The sequence below is a fragment of the Cariama cristata genome, unplaced genomic scaffold, assembly GCF_000690535.1.
Source record: "Cariama cristata isolate BGI_N322 unplaced genomic scaffold, ASM69053v1 scaffold10709, whole genome shotgun sequence".
Taxonomy (NCBI): domain Eukaryota; kingdom Metazoa; phylum Chordata; class Aves; order Cariamiformes; family Cariamidae; genus Cariama; species Cariama cristata.
In genome coordinates, this window is record NW_009634056.1 from 14,964 (window position 1) to 37,092 (window position 22,129).

At 35.6% G+C, this 22,129-nt stretch overlaps 1 protein-coding gene across 1 annotated transcript in view; it reads right to left on the reverse strand.

Annotated features, from left to right (window-relative positions):
* NUP133 (nucleoporin 133kDa) overlaps nt 1-21,457 on the reverse strand; it is a 32,635-nt gene extending 11,178 nt beyond the window's left edge. Inside the window, exons 1-18 of the mRNA XM_009707020.1 lie at nt 21,349-21,457; nt 20,314-20,417; nt 19,135-19,242; nt 17,224-17,355; nt 14,716-14,886; nt 13,627-13,782; nt 13,464-13,534; nt 12,735-12,882; nt 11,705-11,852; nt 10,850-11,007; nt 10,130-10,221; nt 7,605-7,768; nt 6,034-6,128; nt 5,685-5,909; nt 4,566-4,688; nt 4,026-4,125; nt 2,796-3,038; nt 1,440-1,573 (exon numbers count right to left, since the gene is read on the reverse strand). Of these exons, the coding sequence (XP_009705322.1) occupies nt 1,440-1,573; nt 2,796-3,038; nt 4,026-4,125; nt 4,566-4,688; nt 5,685-5,909; nt 6,034-6,128; nt 7,605-7,768; nt 10,130-10,221; nt 10,850-11,007; nt 11,705-11,852; nt 12,735-12,882; nt 13,464-13,534; nt 13,627-13,782; nt 14,716-14,886; nt 17,224-17,355; nt 19,135-19,242; nt 20,314-20,417; nt 21,349-21,373 (2,397 nt within the window). The 5' untranslated portion in view covers nt 21,374-21,457. The remainder of the gene's footprint in view (nt 1-1,439; nt 1,574-2,795; nt 3,039-4,025; nt 4,126-4,565; nt 4,689-5,684; nt 5,910-6,033; nt 6,129-7,604; nt 7,769-10,129; nt 10,222-10,849; nt 11,008-11,704; nt 11,853-12,734; nt 12,883-13,463; nt 13,535-13,626; nt 13,783-14,715; nt 14,887-17,223; nt 17,356-19,134; nt 19,243-20,313; nt 20,418-21,348) is intronic.
* Nucleotides 21,458-22,129: the final 672 nt, after the last annotated feature.

A 22,129-nucleotide genomic window follows, 5' to 3' on the forward strand; every position in this document is an offset into this window, starting at 1 on the left:
CTCTGCAACAGATGCTGCTACACACAGCATCCTTCAATGGAAGTGAAGGAAGTGCCAAAGGTAAGTTACCCCACAAGAATGAAAACAGGTATCACATCAACCACAATTCTAGTCTTATTTTTTTACCTGTTCCTTTGCCCTCCTCGGAACTCTGTGCTTACTATTTCCTCTCATATGTAAGTTTACTTCCGCTGTCACTCTTTTTGAAACATTCCTTCCTGTCTCCAAGCGAACCTACCACCTTACTGCTCTCAGCCATTGTCAAAAAATTTTTGTTTAAAAAAACCCCCACACTTATTTGTCAAAAACTTCAATGTCAAATAACTAATCAGGATTTACGTTTGAGATTTAATTTAGTGTTTCCAGAGTAATTTTAGAATAATGCTAAATTTTAATTGCATTAACAATTTAAAAATTAAAGTTTGAAGAGGTCATCAGTCTGATATTCTGTCCATTAGACTTGATCTATTCAGCTCTACATTTGCCACAGTAACTTCTTTTCAGAAAGTGTTACATTTTTCCTTTAAAATAAAGCACATGAAGAGAAAAAAAAAAGATAATTTATCCCCTTCTTTGGCACTGTAAGTATTAACACCTCACTATTAAAAACATTTACTATACTTTCTGTCTGTTACTGATACTTTGCTTTTTCTTATGAAAACAACCTTTCTGTACTCTCTTTATTAGGAAACCTGTAGACTACAGGATTTCTCTTTCCATAGTTGTTGTGGAAGGCTAAACAAATTGATCTCACCAACTCTCAAATTAGGTAACTTTTGTCCAACTCTCCCTCACTTCAAGTAGTCTCTACTGCCTTCTCCTTAAGCTTATCAATTTTTCAGCACACTTAAAAGTTTTTACACCAGATTTTAACAGACATTGGAAAAAATGTCTGACAAATACCTAGCAGGACAATAAAAAAAAGACCACAGCAACACCCCTACCTTCCTACTCTTCTTAAATACTTTTCTATTTATACATTTAACAACCTCATCTTCTCTTTTGGAAGTTATCCTTAAATCTATATTACATTAGTTTAATAAAACAACAGTACGCTGACTACAGCACCTCAGTGAGCACATCACAAAGCGCTGAAAGACGTTAAGAGTGAGAAAATGTGTTTGAGGCACAAAAAAGGTCCCACGAACAGCCACTGCCCATACAGTTAGCACCTGTATTTCTGCTGACTTGCTTTGCAGCCTCAGACTAAAATACTCCATTGAGTTCTGCACAGCGAATGTTGACTTCACTTTTCCACATTACCCCCGTATGTATATGTAGATACATATGCATTAAAAGTATCCCCATATGTATATGTAGATACATATGCATTAAAAAAACAGAAGAAAAAAATCAAAAAGAAATCATAACTTTTTGCAACATTTCAGGTGCAAACTTATTACAAAACACTATCTAAAGGAAAGAGGAAAGAGACTTACTTGATCTGCGAACTGACTCATGTAACGTTGTAATCTGGCCTGGTTGTCTGTCTGCTCACACATTTGCACCAGGATATCAAAGTCACAGTACTTCTCTGCTAAAGCAGCTGCCATCTGATACTGTCCCAGGGAAACTACGTTAACAAGAAAAAGAAGTTATATCAAACAAGCTCATCTTTGACTGTAAGAGGATGACCAAGGGCATTCCCATCAACAAGATACTTGCAGATTCCTAAAGAAACATTCACCTACTGCATACATCTCTTGTGCACATGCAAGCTCACATACCGACCACCTCTGTCCCCCCATACAAGAGGGAAGAGAAGTTCAGAATACTAAATGCCCAGCGTACATCCTGTTTTCTCTGAAAGTTAGCACCATCTGCTATTTGTGCTGGGGGGCGGGGAGGAATTCAACCCATGACTTAGTATCTGTAACAATAGCCACTTAATTACACAAAGTGAAAAAGCAGCAGGCAAAGTTTTTTGATAAAAAACAAAACAAATAAAGACAATGGCGTTTGTAGTAAAAATATATTACTTAAACTCTTTCTTTTTGATTCAGTTAAATACACAAGAGGTAGCAGAATACTCAATTTTGTTTGTAAGGGAATATGAACTTGATATTGAGCATAATAATATAAAATGTATTTACAAGCTAACAGAGCCCATGAAGGTCAATAAAACTGAGAATGATAGTTTAAGAGGCTTAAGTTTAAGAATGTTAGGAGGCAGTGATTATTAGATTGTTCTATTTATACTATTCATTTTTAGTCTAAAAAAGTTAAACTTTATGAAGTTACTAAAATGTATTTACTCCAAGTTACTTCCACTTAAAAAGGAGGCTTTGCTGTCAATTACTCATTAAAGACTTGACCACATCCAACACGTTTAACAATAAGTTTGATTATTAAATAATCAAGATTCAAAAAAGTAACTTCTTCCTGCAAAACACTAAACAAGCTTTCAAGCATATAGGTTTATGTCAACCTGCAATAATATAAACATTTACAAATCCATTTATAGGCTATTTTCAGCCAAGCAGCACAAGATAAATTCCTGCCAGAAAAATTTAGCAAAAAACTTGGCAAGAGGAAAAAAAAAATAAAAAATCAAGCAGCAACATGACTTATTAGCGGTATGGGCATGGATGCAGTCCTGGATGCAATTCTGTAATCTGTTTTTATTTTGTAAATATCTCATTAAATCATAAAAAGTGTCATTTATACTCTGAGGGCAAAAGTGTAGAACAACTAGAATTCACACACAGATGCCATTTACGCTATCAGATTTGCATAATTTCCTCATCAAATGGAACATTTAATCCTTGCTTTAAGGAAAAATAGACAGTACTTACGGAGAGGAGACAAGAGCTCTGATCTTTTCTGCACATATTCCATTTCCAGATTGCTGTATCGCTCTTGATCAGCAGGACGGTCCACAGATTTCAGCTGAGAAACATAACCGTCTAGAAAACAATCCAGTAGTGCCACCAACTGTTCAGCCACAATGCTACGAAGGTTACTGTCCACCTGGGGATACACCATCTTCAGAATGATTCCATGCTGACGTGTTATTGCTGCACGAAGGCCACTAGATGCTTAGGAAAACAACACAGTGAACTTTAAAATAATTATCCTATAACCACCGGAATCCAAGCAGAAGTATAACAGAAACATTACTATGGATAATTAAAAAAAGAAAAAAGCTAATAAACATTTCAATTTTAAAAATCAAAGCAATACTATAAAAACAAACCAAACACATAATACCGTCTACCTTTACATATTAAATTTGGCCAAAATGTAGTAAATAAAAAAGAACAGAAACAAAACCACCCCCTGAACTACACAGACCTACACTGTCAACTATCAATACCAGCTATGTTTCAGAACAAAAGAATCACCTGCACGATCTGTAAGCAAAGTAGAGAATACACACAAGGAAAAGGCAACTTCTGTTAACCTGATTTAAATACTTGGATGTCATCATCAAGACATACCACACCAAAATAGCTTGCATGGGTCCTGCTTTTCAAAAGATTTTTATCTTGGAAGCACTAAAGTGTATTTTACACATAGAGGCCACAAGGAAGCTTAAGCACCAACTGAAAAAGTGCTTGCTTCTGCAAACATTTGTCCTGATAGTTTTTCATGTTATTTAACCATCAAAACGAAACACACTTAAGGAAGTGGAAGTGGAGAATAATCAGTCCTTTTAAAACAGTTACAGATCACATTTTATGATTAATTTTAATGCTATGTAGCCCATAGGTCTGCCAACCAGAACCAGTACATACCAAAAAAAAAATAAAAAATTAGCTTTGTTTCCCAAACTTTGTTTTTGCAGTCAAATCTGCAATGCAAGTTTTAAAGAATTATCATCAATACTGGACAAAATAAGTGTTCATTGATTCATTCCATTTCATTCCCCAAATGAAACCTTTAGCTTCTCCTATTCTTATCGAAAACTTAAAAGCTGCTACAGCATTGAACATTCAGATTGAAATTCATGTGTTCTGAAATTCATGAAAAGTACTTGTTGTTTAGGATAGAGAATTAATAAACTAGTAATAATAATTTCTCACCTGTCCATGGAATATATTCAGGTTCTCTTTCTGGAAGCTCTCCTGTTTTATATAAAGTGGCTCGAGATTGACGATACTGACAGGCAGCTTGCAGCATGTCCTATTTAAAGGCAAGGACATAAGTATTTTAAAGTCTACCTGCATATACACAGACTGTAAAAGATCTAGTCTTTTATAATTCTGAAATGTTCTTTTAATATCCCCCTTCTTTCTACATCACTTTCTCAGTTGTATAGAACAGCACATACTGACAGTGCTCAAACACAGGCTCTTCACTCGTTGCTACATACTCACGCTTTCACAACTTCCAACAATGCCACAATTTCTCAAATTCTCTTTAGCAGTGGCTCAGGAAGAAAAGGAATATCCCTAATTCTGCGCAAGACCATCTTTTCCTTCGTAATACATTTGCACACAGAAAAAGTGCATTCACTTTTGTTCTCAAGTCAGTAACTCAGATGTGCTGCACTCAGCTTGTTCAGTGCTCTTCAATGTTTACCTTCCCCACCCACAAACCTCTTAGTTAATGCAGTTCTATACCTTAATGATGTTGTTCACATTCACAACTATCTGGGCCCATTCAATTGATTCAATAGGCATATCCTTCAGGATTTGTTCCTCTTCTTCTAGTAAGCATTCAAAGATGGAATCTATCTGGGACACCTTAAAGATAGAAAGAAAAATGGCACTGAACACAAACATGTCCGTTCCCAGCTGATATCTGAAAGCCAAGTTATGAGTTGTATAGAAAAATAAACAGATATTAGTAGAGACCCACCAATAGCCAAAAACATTAAAAGGTATCAACTACTCAAATGGATAATGAAATCACTGGCTTATATTTCATACAATACTCAGAATACAAGAATTGCCTTTCTTCTGGAATTAAATCTGGAAGAAAAAAAATAAAGAAATCCCTATTTTTGAAGGCAACTCCATAAACTTTCCTTAAGCATATTCCTCCATCTTCTTCTGAAACATTTGCCAGTAGGATCTTTGTTAGGTAAAGTATACTGGATAACATATTTGTTTTAAAATAGCAGACTATTATTTCTATTTTCTATTTATTTTTCTCCATTAGCAACTACTGTCCTCCACAGGAAAAAGCTTCCTAAGAATAAATGTTTTGTGTATAGTTCTTCTGAAGAAGGAAGAAAGAAATAAAGACTGGGTGCTTGACTGGAACACAGCATAAACTGAGAACTGGATTAGATTCATTAATGTTACAGAGGACAAAAATTATGAGACTGAATTGATACAGCTCCATCCAGGACAGCTCATCAAAGCAGCTCTCCTATCTGGAAAGCTTCATACTCTTCAGTTCACCCCTTAAAAATGATTAATTTAGCATATGTCTTCTGATGTGCCAAAGAATTTCACTTGTCTTTTTCATTGCTCATCCGTGTTGGTTAGTTGGAAATCATAACAACTTTACTTCTGCTACATGATATTTGTCAGAATTCATGTTTCAGCTGCAGACGTAAAAAGACGTATGCACACTAAAGTCAGGAAAATACTACCACACCATTCCTATTTAAAGGGAAATTGTGTAAAGTCGAATTGATTTTTAAAGGGAAAAGTTCAAAGTATACATTAAAGCATTGCAACTTTTACTACATGCGATACTATACAACGATTTCGAAGTAACAGGTTTCTTACCTCTCGAAAGAACACATCTGCAGGGGTAAGACTTGGTGGAATATCACACTCCCTTTTGTTTAATGCGATCAGTATAGCAGCATTCACTAGATCAGGCAGCCTGGAGTGGTGATTCTTAAGAACAATAGCTGCTGCTAGTTTCTCTGCGTGCTCACAGAGCAACAATCGAGTTGCCATCAGCACTCCTCGTACTGGAAAACTGCCCAGACGTTCAAATACACCAACCTTTTATTAAAAAAACAAAACAAAACACCACATGCACTTTAAACAGTGTTCTAGAAGAATTAATTTAAGACAAAAATAATACTCTACTGTGTGTGCTGATACAAAAAGAACAGTAGAATTTTACCTGATGAAGAAACTCAATGAAGAAGGAATGTGCTTTTGTCTTATCCTCTAGCTGATGAAGAAGAATGAGAGATGTGTTGCTGAAACCAGCTGCTTCTAAAAAGAGAAAAATCTTAGATCAGAGCACTTGTTATCTTCATTTCTGGGTAACTATTTTTTTGGCCTCCGAGGTAAACATATTTTTATAAATTCCTATAGTGTTACCACACTGGTACCTTTTGAAATATATGCACACACATTTATATATTGCTTACCATGCTATTTTAATGTGGGTTTTGAACTCTATCATAGCTGAAGTAAAGCCTTCAGAAAAAATCAAGTATCTTTAGATCAGTTCAACTATTCTGAAGCACTCAATTCATCATGCTGCTAAAATAGCAGCTCACCAGCTTATTCAAGTTTTACTAAGGTACAGATGATGTGGACTAGCTATTGCTAAATTTATTATGCCCTAGACCACAGGTACTACAAAATAAAGTGTTAACAGGCACTCAGACCTAATTGACTCTGTATTGCCTGCACAATTCCACTGTACAATGTAAGTAGAATCATAATTCTATGATTATGATTCATTACCCTCACAAGTATCTCACCTCAGCAGAGTTCTCCAGAGCCCAAGTCATTTTCCTATTTCAGAATTTTTGTATATTCTAAGTGTGCTTTAAACCAAAAGACTACCAAGGTACAAAGACTCAGAACTATCACTGTAAGCAAAATTAGTAAGGCTATTTCCAAGCAGCTATCAATTTTCACTTCTTGCTTTAGCCAGGAATAAATGCAGATAAGCTGTCAAATTAAAAATAAAGTTGATTCAGAAAATACTAAGGGTCTGATGCTGGACAACTTCTAACTGGCTGCCAAGTGGAAACAGCAGCAGGAAGCATCATCTATCTGTACCTATTTACTACTTTCAAACTAAGTCTCTGCTCAGTAACGGGCAACTGTTGCCTAGAGGTCCTGGGAACAGTTTCAAATTAACACTATTCATAAGAGACAGGGAAGCTTGAACAAGGAAGTTTCTTGCTGAAAATGCGTCTGCTTTAATCCTTTACGTACAACAAACCCTCAAAAAAAAAATTTCTCTAGGCCTCTTTCAGGCAGACATAAATACCAATGTCCCAGAGGGATACAAGCTCACTGTACCCGGATCCAAGCCTGCCAGAAGCTGTGCAGCCATGCTGACAAAAGGCTAAGCATGAGCAAATAAACTCTTTCTCTTAACATCTATTTGTGGAAAACATTTTAGAACTATCCACGGAATCACAGAAACACTAAAGTGACACCACCTGTTCCTTGTACAAAGTACCCTTCTCCGAAATATGTTTTCGCTGCTGTTTGTGTTTACTACATGAAGTCAAGAACTAACCACAGTAGACTGCAAGTTTACCTGGTAGTCTCATAAGATGCATCTTTTAGTCTTTCTGGAAATACATCTATGTGGTGCTGCAGGATAAGGGACACCTATGCCTTCTTTGCAAAGTTTAAATTATAATTTTATCTAGAGTAATACAGAAATTTTTCACAAAAAAAAAACCAAAACCCAAAATATAACAAACAACACATTATGTTTACCTTCAGGTACAGATTCAGCCCATCTCGGATCAGAGGCAGGGTAATCATCCATTAAGTCCACACTGATCTGCGTCACTGCCCGATCCAGTTCAGCATCAGAATCCAGGTCTGTGTTACTTGGAAAGAGCTCAACTACCATGCTTTGTGCATTGACTATATCTTTCCTGAAACAAAAGGAACAAAAAGTATGTGAAATAAAAACAATAGGATTATAGGAACAAGAACCACTCAATAGGATTTTCCAATATGCTTTTTGTGAAGTGCTTTAGATTATGAATATCAAGCATTGTTTGGGCTCTCTTTAAAATAAAAGGTATTCTGATTCTATGGATAAAAGGTATTCCGATTCTTTTAAAGCAAGTAGGCTGCACAATTTATAAAACAAAAAAGCACAAGTGTTTCAAGTCACTTTTTATTTTATTACCCCTATTATTATTAAGAGAAAAGACTCATCATACAGTGCTAAGTCTGGATGTCTGTGGTAGCTAAGTCAGCAAATTTTTATTGCTTGCTTTAAAATCCTCTCAAGAGTACATGTAACCACTCCCACAAATGCCAATAGAATAAAAGCTCTCAAGAAAATGCTTCAGCAAATATAATGCATTATTCTTATTTCCTATAATTTCAAAGAATCCTATTCCATTATAAGTAAAAGAACAAGAAGCATTCAAATGCTTAAACCTCCAAGGTATGAAGATGTACTGAGGAATGCTATGTAAGAAGAAAGCAATATTCACAAAAAGTACTGATTTGATTTTGTGACTAACAATTATAGTATTCTGACTGAGAAGGGATACTGTGATTCCAATATATCATCTGATTTTGGAAATATTTATATTTTTCATGAAAGTTTCAGTTTGAATATTTACATGACCAAGATATCTTGAAATAAAAAAATCACAGTGCGTCCAGAAATTGCACAAAGATTTACTAAAGCAAAGAATACTTTTATAAAAACTGGAATATACTGAATCTTCTGTTAAACAAGAAAGAAAGTTCCATCTTTACTACTGCATAAGCTATGTGTTTCTAAGGAACTTCTATGGTATTTTATTACCTCCTTCAAACCATCAAGTGCCATCAGCCAGTACATCAAAAAGAGTCCATAGAACATCCCATCCCCTATAAAGATCACTAAGTCTGTAAAGCTGACACTGCTCACGGCACAGCCGGTGGACTTTACATTTCCACTGGCTGCAGAGCCTTCCTTTATTTGCTCTGCATCAACTGCTTGGCCATCTGGACAGGCCATTGCTACAGCTCTTCCACTCCATTCATTTTACCATACCATTTTTCTTGAAAAAATCTGAATCGATACTATACACATCAAATTATTAATTTCTTCTAGTTTCATAAATACAACCCAAATTTTAATCAAAATAACATTAAACTTTCATAGTGTTTCACATTGTTTTCCTTACTACCTCCTACTGCCTTCTGATCTTGTTTCCAACCCCCTTGTTCACATCCTCAGTGATACCAACTTTCGTATTTGTTATCTGTGCTCTCAGACCTTAGCAGCTCCAGTCGCTTCACCACTAGAGCCATCTTCAGCAGCCGTTCTGTTTACCGACATGTCCACTTCTGAATACATGCAGATTTTCTTTCTAAATTCTCTGCATGTTTACAGATCTTGTCTTGCTATCCTTTATTATATGTGCCTAATCCCCTTCATAATCTTCTACCTCACATGCAGCTCTATGTCAAAAGCACTCCTACTTCCTGTTATCTTAAATCCGCTTTTACCAAGTTTTAAGATTCTTTAAGGAGATCAGTCCTAAGAGAGTTTGTGGGTTTGTGGTTGTTTTTTTGGGTTTTTTGGGGGTTGGGTTTTTTTTTTGAATAAATATATTGAAAACAATCCTGTCTAAATATAATTAATCTAAGTCTACGCCTCTGTTTATCTTCTTATCTCTCCTGTTCCATCACTCATCTCAACATCAGATCTTTCAGAGGCATTGCTTTCCTCCCAATAATCAAGTTGTTTTAAACAGCATAGTTTGTCAAACAGTGCATTTCCTTCCATTCCCACTCCCCCATACCAGTCATTCTAGAAAAGGTATCATCTTGCCACAAAATCTGCCATGCTAGTTAGCTTCATGGCCACATAAATAGTAATTAAACATATTCAAATGTATTACTGAAAACAGCTATGCAAATAAAAATCAGGAAAAGGAAAGAATGTTTTTTAACAACAAAACACCACTTACTAAAAGAAAAAAGAAATCAAAATAACAAAGTTTAAAGTTGTTTCACTGGCACTAGTGTAACCATAGAATTTCCTCAGAGTAAGCGAAAAGTCATTGAGATTATAGAAGTCTGCTCCTTTCCAGCACGTATCATCACTCCTTCACTAGCCCAAGACATATTTAACACTTTTCTAATAAAGATGTGCATGTGTCATCAAAATAGCTTTAATTAAAACAGCACAAGAATCTTTACGAAGACAATCTCATACTCAAATATCAGAGTACCTTCAAGAAGAGCAAACAAACAAAGCCTCAAAAATCAAGTGCAATTTCTACCTGCAGTACTGTAGAAAAGCAGTTTTCAGTAATTTAGTCTTATCTTCTTGAGCTATAATTTCTGGCCTCCCGGTTGCGTCAAACGCAGGACTCTGAAAATGCAAAGTAAAAACTTCAGCTGAAAGAGAAATATCTATCTTCATTATGAAATGAAAACAACACATTTGATCTAAATAAGAGCTTAATAAATGCACATTGCACAAAATATAAATAAAAAGACTTCCACATATTTTTAATAAGATTGTATTAAAATGTATGCATATAACAGGGCAGACAATATTCAGCCACTATACAGCCCTTCTCAGCTTAACCTCCAGGCTTTTCACATCATGGTAAGAAAAACATGTCTCTCGTACACAAAGGAACAGACACAAAAGACTGAAGGAACTATCCTGATCAAAAAGTGAGAACAAAGTCTGAGTCTCTGCAGTAGTGTTGTATCAGGCCTAGTGACATAATAGTAATACACCTAATGTAAAAAAAAAAAAAAGAAATTTCATAGAAATGGCAACTTCAAAACAAAGAAGTTAGGGTAACTGGCAGATGCAATGTTTCCTGGGTTTTGAAAACTGCTTTCATTACAAGTGTTTGAGTCTCTATTTAAAAAAAACCTTTAAACCAAAACCAAGTCAGGATTTCCACAGTGAAAATTAAAAATTGCCAGAAAAACATTTTATTTCTACCCTCAGTTTTCAACCAGTCAAGCAAAAAAACCATTACCTCACTTCTTGGTCCAGCAACAGAAGAGGCCAGGGAATCTTCAAGGTCTTCAGGAAGCACAGAAATGTTTTCCCTGGACAAGATGGTGATAAGTCCACTTTTTTTGGCGAAGAAGATAGGGAAGCTAGTACAGGAACCTGCTCCTAAAATGCTGTCTCCTGGGGGGGCAGGAGGGGGGGCGTAAAAAAAGAAAAAAGCACTTAAATACCACTTTAATTTAAGAACAAGATGCAACAGTTTCATAGACAATTATTAAATTTTGTCATGAACCAACGAACAGTAATTGACAACTACATCTGACTTACAGAAATTGGGGATACTATTTTCTACTCAAGATGCAGATTTTCAGATAAAGAAGAAAAAAAAAAATCAAGATTCAGGTGGTTCAATTTCCACCTAAGGACCAATGTGTACATCCTACTTGAAAACACCTCTGAAGGTCAAGGATGACATAGTTAGAGACATCTGACACAGATACCTAGTATGAATTTTAGGCTTAGCCTCAACACAAAGTTAACTCCAAGAAAAAAAAAATCCACAGTGAATGTGGGAAGAAAAAAAAAAAAAAAAATCAAGGCAAAACCCCCTACAAACAAAACCCCCATCCTTTCATATACCGAAAGTGAAGATCTACAGTGTTTCAAATGAAAATGAAGTAGAGCAAGCAATAACAATAGTGGATGTCACACCAGCGCTTTCTCCATACACTCAGGAGAAACTCCCAACTTGAAAGACTAAGTAAAGAGAAAAAGTAGCATAAATATGATTCTGCTCTCTGAGAAATCTAAATACTGTAAAAACATTCAATTAGAAAGTATCAATTAAATGTCTTTCCCACCCCACCCCCCACGTTACCTTGTATGCCAAATATGATTTTCTCCTGTGGCAAAGAAATTCTTCCAGTTCCAGTGGAACAAGCAAACACTTCATCTTCTTTATAAAGGTAAGCGGCATGGCTAAAGTAATCTGGGACTACCAGACAGCACAACAGTTCCTCTTCCGACTGAAAGCATTACATATGAACAATATCACACATGTAATAAAAACCTTAAACAAACTTCTAACATTTTAAAGGCTGATCTGAGTTGCCTGAATTTAACTGGTAACCAGAAGATATGGATGTAACTTATAACCTAAAAGCCCAAACAAAACCACTTTTAATTTGCCCTAAAACTTAAGAACCTGTTGGTTTTTTTTTTTCCTTCCATATATATTAAATTTTTGCTAATTTCACATGGAGAGATAAGTAAACAGAACAATTATTCTACAGTTTTCAAAAAAAAATTTCCATCTTAAGATTCAATTTTAAGATGCCATTACAGGTAGCAGGGAGAGGGGGACAAGTGGAAGAAGTTTACCAAAGAAAGTTAATACTCAAGTTTACGCTTCCAGAAGAGATGGCAGAAACAAGGTACGCTAAGGACAACCAATGTGTCCTCTCCTCCCAGCAAGCCAGCTGACTAGCAAGGACCAAATTATAGGTCTCTTAATTCCTTGTCCTGCTACAAGAGTCTCAGAGTCCGAGATCTGTTCTATATGGACTGCATGAGTATAGCATAAAATTACTCCACAGAAGCTTTCACAGACAGGACAAAAATTAAAATAAATCAGTAATAATTCAGATGTTCAGACTTCTATTTTTGAGGCTTTTATGCTTTCCATTTTAAAGTATAAGATAAAAACTTTACATACAGTTACTACTAAACATTAAAAGATGATAGTACACATTTTCCTCAGAATACTATGAATACAGACTTCCAAGAACAACCTTAAGACAGATAACTTGATTTTCTTTTAGACAAAAATCTGACAGTTGACTTATGTTCAGGAATATTCTGAAACATTGTCCTTTCTTAACTCAGTTTCAGAGCATTCATTTGCATACCTGGAAAGATGGATTATACTGTGTGACCTCCACAACAACATCATCAGACATCTGATAGCCTTTATCTTCTACTGTAATCAAAGTGTAGTAGACAAGACACGGACGATCTCCAGGATGCCATGCTGCAGCAAGTATCACCAGTCCATCACTTTCAACAACAGATAGCACACCGTTGAGAGATGATTATTACATATTTTACTTGCTCAAACTCTACCATTCACAAAAACAGATATCTAAGTACAATCACAAATAAGTATTTTCTGATATTGTGGGGTTTTTTTTTCAAGAAAGACTATACTATTTGTTCTTTCAAGCTGTATTATTAACAGTATTCATATTGCAGTACAAAACTGAACTAAGGCAGTTGTGATTTTATGTAATTAAATTAAATACAAGAGATTCTGAATTCTCTGCATTTGCTGGAACAAGTTGTAATTGCTTACTTGCCGTCTTTGTAATATCAAGACAAAACAAATACCCAAGCCTGATAAAATGACACTAAAAAAAGTGAAAGGAATTATTCCTAGGTAAAGAATTTGTAATGCTAAAGAGATAATGATAGCATGAAGTATAGGATAATCTAGTTATCGAATATGAGGTGCTTATTTTATCAACAGTGACACTCAAGTAAAATTAAGTTCCAATTACCTACATAAAGTTTTTGCAATAAAACAGAACACATTTATCTCATTAATGTAAGTCTTACCAGATGCAAGTGTACTTCCTTACCGATTCTGTTGCAAATCCATGTATTGTATATTTACTCCTCCTTTAATATCTTCATAGTTACTTTCAGAACCCTAAAAACCAACACATCTGACTTACACCTATATATAAATAGGCTCTTAATTAAACAAACACACAAACCCTTTCCAGGTGAGCTGGCTCTTACCCAAATTGCATCTGTAATATGTTCTTTCAGGATCTTGTTGATATCCCAGCTGAGAATATAACGTTCTGATGAATCATCAATCTCCCATTTGTTTAGATTTGAACTTGTTAACATATAAAAGCTTGATCTCTCTTTATCCCAAAGAACGCTAGAAATCTGCATTTAAAAAAGAAAAATCTAAAAAGGTTAAAGCACAGTCTTAATATTTGGATACAACAATCTAGGCCACTCTCAGTCCACAAAAAAAAACCAAAAACCCCACACTTCCTTGGGCAACCTGCACATGCTACATTACAAGATGAGAGCATTACAATAATTTCCAAGACAAGACTTATTTTATATCTATAAGAACATCTATAATAAGTATGTTTCTCATATTTTTGTTCATTGACAAAGCTCAACCCAATCACCAACCCTTAGCAACACTAAATCAGAAAAGTACAATCACAGGTTACTGTTAGTTTCTTCAAGTAGTACTAAGGCTATCACTAGAAAGAGGCAGGACTTTGAATCATTGTGCATTCCCCAGGAAGTATGACTACTTTAAAGTAGTATTCCTACTGCTTACAAGGGCATGGAGTGACAGGACAAGGGGCAATGGCTTTACACTGGAAGAGGGAAGATTTAGATGAGATATACGGAAGAAATTCTTCCTGGTGAGGGTGGTGAGGCAGTGGCACAGGTTGCCCAGAGAAGCTGTGGCTGGCCCATCCCTGGGAGTGTTCAAGGCCACGGTTGAACCTGGTCTGACCTGGTCTCGTGGGAGGTGTCCCTGCCCATGGCAGGGGGTTGGAACTGGAGGGGCTTTAAGGTCCCTTCCAACCAAACCAGTATATGAAGGTCTCCTTTTATTCAGATCTAGAAAGCAAGTCAGCATTCTCCTTTACAAAGCATACAGATTTATTTGGTTTCTGCCTTTTTTTTCCAATTTTAAAGAAATATAAGTAACATAAATGAGTTGAATCTCATCTTTTTTTTGTCATCATACATCTTTACAAAGTCTTTTCTTTTCCCTTTCTTAAACACAGAGGCTAGAAATTACAGAGAGAGACTAAAGCAGATTACTATAGGAATGTTTTTCAAGCTTACCACAGCATCATTTCCAGGAGACAATATACCTAGAAGAGAAGAAACCTTTCTACCAATTCCAGAAAACATGCCCTGACCCTGTGGCAGGGCATGCTGATGAATCTTGCCAGAACTGTCTGGTATCAATCGAACCAGCTGGCCTCTGGAAGATGATAAAATAAAGCTTCCTCCCTAATAAAAAGAAAAAGCAACTATATTAAAAAAAAATAAAAATTGCATTCCTGAAACAATTCTACTGTCAGATAAAATTCTTTGTCAGTTCATAAGGGTAAATGCTAAACAAGAACAAGACACAAGGCGTCCATAGTACTTGAGAGCTAACAAAGAAAAATTAAAAACAGAAAGCATTTATCACATAAAAAGACTGTTTAAACAAATTTACCACATTATTCTCTACACTTGAATCAGTGCAGTGTACAGCTCACAGTATACTTTTTTAATTTTAAACCATATTTTTTTAAAAATATGAAAAGAAAATATATTAAATCAATCTCTAGAGGCACTACTACATTTAATATTCATATGCTGAATTATGAATTAAATAATATTCAACTTCCATGTGTGCATTTAAAACTTCAAGTGTTATTAAGCATACTGTAACTTTTTTTTTTTAAAATAGCATCCTATCGTACAGGACACTAATCTAAATGAACTGCATAACAAATCTTCCAACTGGTTATGTCAAAACACGGTCAAACATCTGACCGGTACTTAGCACTGGCAGATGTTGATTTTCTTAGCACTGCATGACATTTTTATCCATGAAACTCCATTTCAGTTTAACAACAGAACTAGTATCTCATGTAAACCTTGGAATCCAATGATTAAAATAGCATTACCTTTGCACTAAGAAAATGTGAAAAGTCTTGTGCATTATGCAAAATATGCACCTCATTGTAGGTACTTATATACCTCATTTAGGAAGCAGAGACTTTTGCTAGTGCATCTCCTGCCTGTCCTAATGGCTGCATCCACATTAGCACTTTAATTAGCTTCAGGAGTCTGTTTCTGAAGTGACTGTTTGCGAGTCCTCACACACTACATGCTGGATCACACCACATCACAGAGCAGAGCAGTCCGAGTGTACCAGCTATACACCCTTTGAACAAAACTAAACCGAAAGATGGGCTCTGACTGCTAACAGACATTCATTTAATGCAGCTAGGCTGGACCTAGTTTAAAATAACAACCTCCCCTCCAAAATTATTACAGCAACCTTTTTACTTTATAGATTCTCAACTATTGCCTTTCAGTAGTTTCTAACATAGACGTAACCTTCATTCCCCATACCACCAAGGCATAAAAAAAAAAAGGTGCCTTCAATTCCAAACTGATCAAAGTTTGTATGTTACAGGGAAGAAACAAAGCCTGTTTGATGTGCAACAATTTGAAAAAAAAAAAAAGGTTAAGGGCCTCAAGGTTGCTGGAAGAACAAACTGCTTACCTGTACAGGAAATCTTCACAGAACAAAGTTAAAAAGAAATTTCAAAAAACTGCACAATTTTCATCATCAAACCATATAAAAATTATGTTAAAGGTTAAATCTGCCCAGTGACAGGATGACTAATTAAGTACAGTTGTCATATAGGCAATAATGCAGCTTTAGAACATTGATTGATTAATAAAAGGATTCTGGTCTGAAAAAAAAGAGTTCCTCTAGCTCTGAATTCACATTGATGTCAACGTTTCAACTACAGGTGTGATAAGACCTTGCTTTCCTCATCTTGATGTCTGAAACTTGGGCACAATTCAGCTCTAACAGGGTAGGTACATATTAGTGTTTCTTAACATCTTGAAACTCTTAAGGAATTTGTCATTAAGATCACTGTCTTTGGATTAGGTTTACAAATGTGTATGACAGGCTGGTGCTCTAAAATGACATTTATAATACAGGATATGAACAGTAGATGTTGAAAAAGTCATGAGACAAAATGTAATTTAATCGATAATAACTAGTTTTGAAGACAACACATATTGTAACACACAGTGAATTTTTGGATATATTCCATTCTGAGAATTTTCCCCGTTTAGGCACATCAACAGCAGAAAACAGAATTTTTAAGAACAATTCATCATATCCTTGCTCACTACCTTCATATAGAAATCTCTCAAACTCAGTCACTGGTGAGTTCTACCACAAGATGATGTGTGTGTGGTCTGCAGATTCAGATAAGGTTTTTGTGACAGCAGGGTTTGTACCACTGGAACTAATCACAGTAGCAATACTGACACGCCTCACAGGCTGCGGTACCAAACCAGTCCTGTTAATACTGTGATTGAATCCTGCATGCTTCCCCAACTTTACAGTTATTATTTATGACTACCAGTCATCTCTGCTACTTAAGATCATCACGCTCATCAACAACCTCTGAAATTACTCCTCAGAATGCCTGATAGTTTGCTTGCAACGTTTATTGGAGATTTAGGGCTGATAATGTGAGGCATACTTTTTAATTTTTAAATCAGGAATTAAAGCAGTATTTTAATATAAATCATTCTGTACTATACCTTTACTGCTGTTAGGAAACTGCACAGAGAGCCTCCAAAGTCCGTAAAAGTCTCTGTATAGGAACCTTCATGTGCAAGATTGGGCCAGTAGCGCACAGAACCTTCGCTGGTAGCAACCATTATTGCCAGAGACTTGAAGGGAGAAAATAATTAACAGAACATGCAAGATGACAATAATCAGACTGCAGCTTTATCTAAAACATGTTATTTTACATATCAAGACTGTGGGTGACTACACACAAAAAATTAGTAAATATATATGGATGCACACTGACAAACCTAGAACTGAATAACAGCAAAATTATTCCGTAGCATAACTTAATACGTGCAGTGAATGTTATACTCTCTTATTTTGCTAACAGTACTGTTTTCTACATTCCTGTTCCTGATAATTCAGAGTCTGCTACTGAAATGCAAACTAAACTTACAGTTGCAAGACAGAAAAGAGCCTGTGGAGAATTCCAGATGCCAAGAGTTAGAAGCTACTATGGAAGACTTAAAACACAGACTATAATTTAACAAAGAAACTGCTCTACTGGTATTCAGAACACCATCAAATCACATGGTCACTCTTCTCTTCATAAAGACATAAGCCCACAGTGTGCCTACATCAGTGCTTCTGACTCAGGAAATTGCCTACATACCAAATTCAAAGCACGAAGCAAGAAACTGTGTTCAAGCAGAGATTTAGACAGAAAGCATTGTACCTAATCTACTAGTTGTTGAAAAAAGTCACAGATCAATAAAAGAACTGCAGCTGAGAGCCATTACTGAGCTCCTTGGAGTTTTCTAACCAATTTTTGACTAGACACAGATCTTCACAAAGGAAAGTAGCTGGGTAAAGAACATCATAACACCACAGAATGCATTGTCCTTTGTGATTCCTGCCCATTATTTAGTAATTTTCATTTTAGTGAAATATATTCTACCACTAATATTTCTACCTCACTCCATAACATCATAGTATCCATGCATACCTCACAAGATGAATTAAGATGAAAATAATTTTCATTTTAGTGAAATATTTTCTACCACTAATATTTCTACCTCACTCTATAAAATCATAGTATCCACGCATACCTCACAAGATGAATTAAGATGAAATAAATAAAAAAAAAATAAATCTTGCTTTAAGAGTCTTATGAGCTAATCACAGGATAGTACGATTGCTTTTCATCATCTGAAGTGTAATACAATAACAAGTCAAAAAAAAAGATCCTATTACATATTCTGTGCTGCTTCTTCCTTTCAAAGATAATTGCTTATCCGGTTTTGTTAGAGCACCATATATATTAACTGAAAACTACACCCAAACTGAAAATGAGAGCTTTTCTTCATGAATGACAGTAACAGACACATTAACATACTTTCAGAGAACTTAACTGATCTTCAAACCTCACCCTTTAGCATGACATATTATGAAAAGGCACTTAGGAAAGTAATCAGTCAAGACAGATTAAATCATCTGTCCTCCCAGTGCCAGTTTCCTTATAAAGACCAGCCAAGGGAGGCTGGTGGTGTTTGCTTCTCATCCATGTGTACTCAGAATTAAACCACTGCTGAACAACTTTTTCAGCCAGGGTGAATTTAAATTGCACTTGCTTAGACAGAATATTTGATTGCCCTGGTGTTTGTTAACACAATACTTCCTAGTTCACTGTATTTTTGTTTGTTACGAAAGGACGCTAAGTAATCCTTAGGAAAACTACTATTTAACCTAATCCTGTAATATGTAAATAGTGTAATTTGAAAAGACTAGCAGAATTTTGTTTATTTCAAACAAATGTATTGCAAACTAGAATAAACAGTACACCACCAAATGCAGTTTTCAATTAAGTAATTCATAAAATAGGATATATTCAAAGTTACTCTAAAAGTATTTTTAAACACTAAAATTTAAAAGTTGATCACCTGCAGAGAAGACGCTTCACCTGAGGCATTGAGACAAGATATAGCTGCTAAACTAGAACTCCATTGGAAGTCACTGGGTGGCAGCTGCAGTTCCTTGCACAGAGATAACTGTAAGAAAGAGAGATGCCACGATACATGTAAGACTAGAAGAAATTATTCCTCTGCCACAAAGTCTTTAGATTTTTTGACCCTGCTACAAATTAATTTTCAGCTAGCCCAAACACTGTGTAAGGGAATCAAAAGAATGTCACAAGACATTTTCGGCAAGGTTGTCATAACCAGCAAACAGCTAAAACACACCTACTTCTATATTTTCAAACATTACTGTTTTTATTTAGTTATTTCTGAGTGTTTCTCACAGGACTACAATATCGAATTCCTTCTTTCAGAGGTGCAATTACTTGACCATTAAGACAATACGCTAACAAAGCAGCACAACAAAATTAAACTAGAAGTGCCTGAGAAAGCTCACTAGGTACTAACAGAGCAGACAGGAAACACTTCTCCCTCCCCTCACCCCCCAAAGTTAAACAATCAGAAAAATCTTAATTCCATGAAAAATCTCTACAAGTACCAGAATACATATACCTGACACTCCACTCTAAGTGTAGAATCTGTATAATTAACATACGTTGAACTAATTGCAATATATTGATTTTGAAACTACAGGTTTCCTCTGACCATACTTGCTATTCACTGAAATGATGCTGAAAGAAACATTGCCCAAAGGGAAACAAAAAATTCTTGACATAAGAAACCTAGATGAAACATATGTTTGGCACAGCTGAAACTAACTTTTTTTTTTCTTTTTGACACATTGAAAATCAGTCCCAGAATAATCTAAACTACTCTGTAACATATCAACTAGGTTTTAGCTATTAAAATAAGCTTTATCAAGACTATCTAACATAAGAGACATACCTACTAAAATTCAAAGAATTAACCTTACTGTTAAGGTGACAAAAATGAAGAGAGGAATATAAAAATGTTAAGCTTCCTCAAAAGTCTGAGTTTCAGTTACTGTTGTTAGTATGACTTTGTACCAACCCCGCTGCTTTTGGGGGAAACCAGACAAACTCCAATTTATAAAGAAACATTTGCTTTAAAAAACCCACAACTGAATAACCTGTTCAACTAGCATGAAATATAGAAGTTTTTCCATCTTGATCTTTCAGTTACCTTAGCTACTGGAGACTGACCAATCTTCCAAATAATCAGCCTCTCTTTATGGACTAGCCAGGCCCATCCACTTTCATCCACTTGAACGCTCAGCTGGTCATCAGCTATATAGAAAGTAATTTTTTTAAAGCATTCAAATTTTTAAAACACTGCAGAGTAACCGTAAAACCAATAAACTTTCATTCTCAAATGAAAATAAGAACTATATTTTCTATTAAATTAAATTCCATGTGGAAATTCCCATGTATTTGATTAAGATACCAAATTACTACATATAGTTTTAAAAGCCATTTGACAAACTCTCAAGTTTTCAGTGAAAAGCAAGACAATCCTAGAAGCTATTTCCATCAATTTACAGCAGATTATAATAGCTTTGTAAATTGCTCAGCGATTTTTAAGATTACTTTTAAGACAGGCATTTTTGCTTCCATCTACTATAAAAAGAAAACATATCCACAGGGAAAAATTGCTTAGGAGATTCATTTCTTGAACTCAGGGAAAGGTTTGTATCACTGGGGCTTTTAGAAGTGTAGGCATTTTTGCTTCCTCTTATATCTACTATAAAAAGAAAACATATCCCCAGGGAAAAACTGCTTAGGAGATCCATTTCTTGAACTCAGGGAGGTTTGTATCACTGGGGCTTTTAGAAGTGATAACCAATGTGGGTTAAAAATAAATTAAAAAAAAAATTAGAGCATCCACTCTAGGACACAACAGGATCAAAACAAGTGAAAAAGGTAAGAAAGAACCAATAAGCAAAAGTTACTAAAAAACTACTATCGGCTTTCTTTATGGCCTTGGATTTTATGATATATTGGTTAAGACAGCACCTGAAGGATATTTACATGCATCCATACCCACGTGAGCACTATTACAATTATAGTTACATAGTTAACCAAGCCGGACTGAAACCAAGGCACAAACATTTCAGTTTCCACTGTAAAGTCAGCATTTAAATGGCATCAACAACATATTAACACTTCTCTCGCCTGCCAATTTTCAGAAGAAAAATAACAGATAAAAATCACTTCTTACCATCAGCCTTCTTCAGGGCTTCCATAACCTTAACAGGCAGAGAGGATCCAAAAGCTTTAACATCATAGTTAATAGTCTCACTGGCTGAGGGATGCTGGATAACTCTGGTAGGAGTTGCTCTTAAACAAAACAAAAAGTTATAGTTAGTTACTTATTGTTTCCTCATCAGTTTCAACAGACATTTACTTCATTAGTATCTGTTTAGAAATAGATGTGATGAAATGGGTTTACGTAAAATAAACATGCTCCCTCTGGGAGCTCTACCTAAAGCAGTAATTTGGTGGCCTCCTTACAAGCTGTTAGCTGTCATGAAATTCCTTTATTTTTTAAAGAACTGATTTTCAATACTCATTCTTCCGCCAGCAACAAAATCACTATTCAACTTCTCTACATGCTGTTTACCTACAGAATAAAGCTATCCACAATGCCAGGAGAAACTCAACAGGAGCTCTTCGTTGACTGCAGAGCCTATTTCCATGCCCAGTTCTGACACTGCTGGGTAGTACGTACTGTGCCAGACGTTGAACATCCCTGGCAGCTCAGATCAGCTAGTGCTTCTGCTGCCCTTCTTCTACTGTGGAGACTGCAGTTCTTATCTGTTTCAGTCATTATTTGTTTCACAATATAATTTGCATCTTCCCCCACCTTTTCCCTCTGGAACAGCATAGCTCTGTCTTGTCTTTTCAACATGACTAAGTGGGTAAATTTCTCTGCTTTTAGAAGATACTGCTCTCTTTTTATTTCTTCTCACAAGTAAAATGATTCTCAGCATGAAATGCCA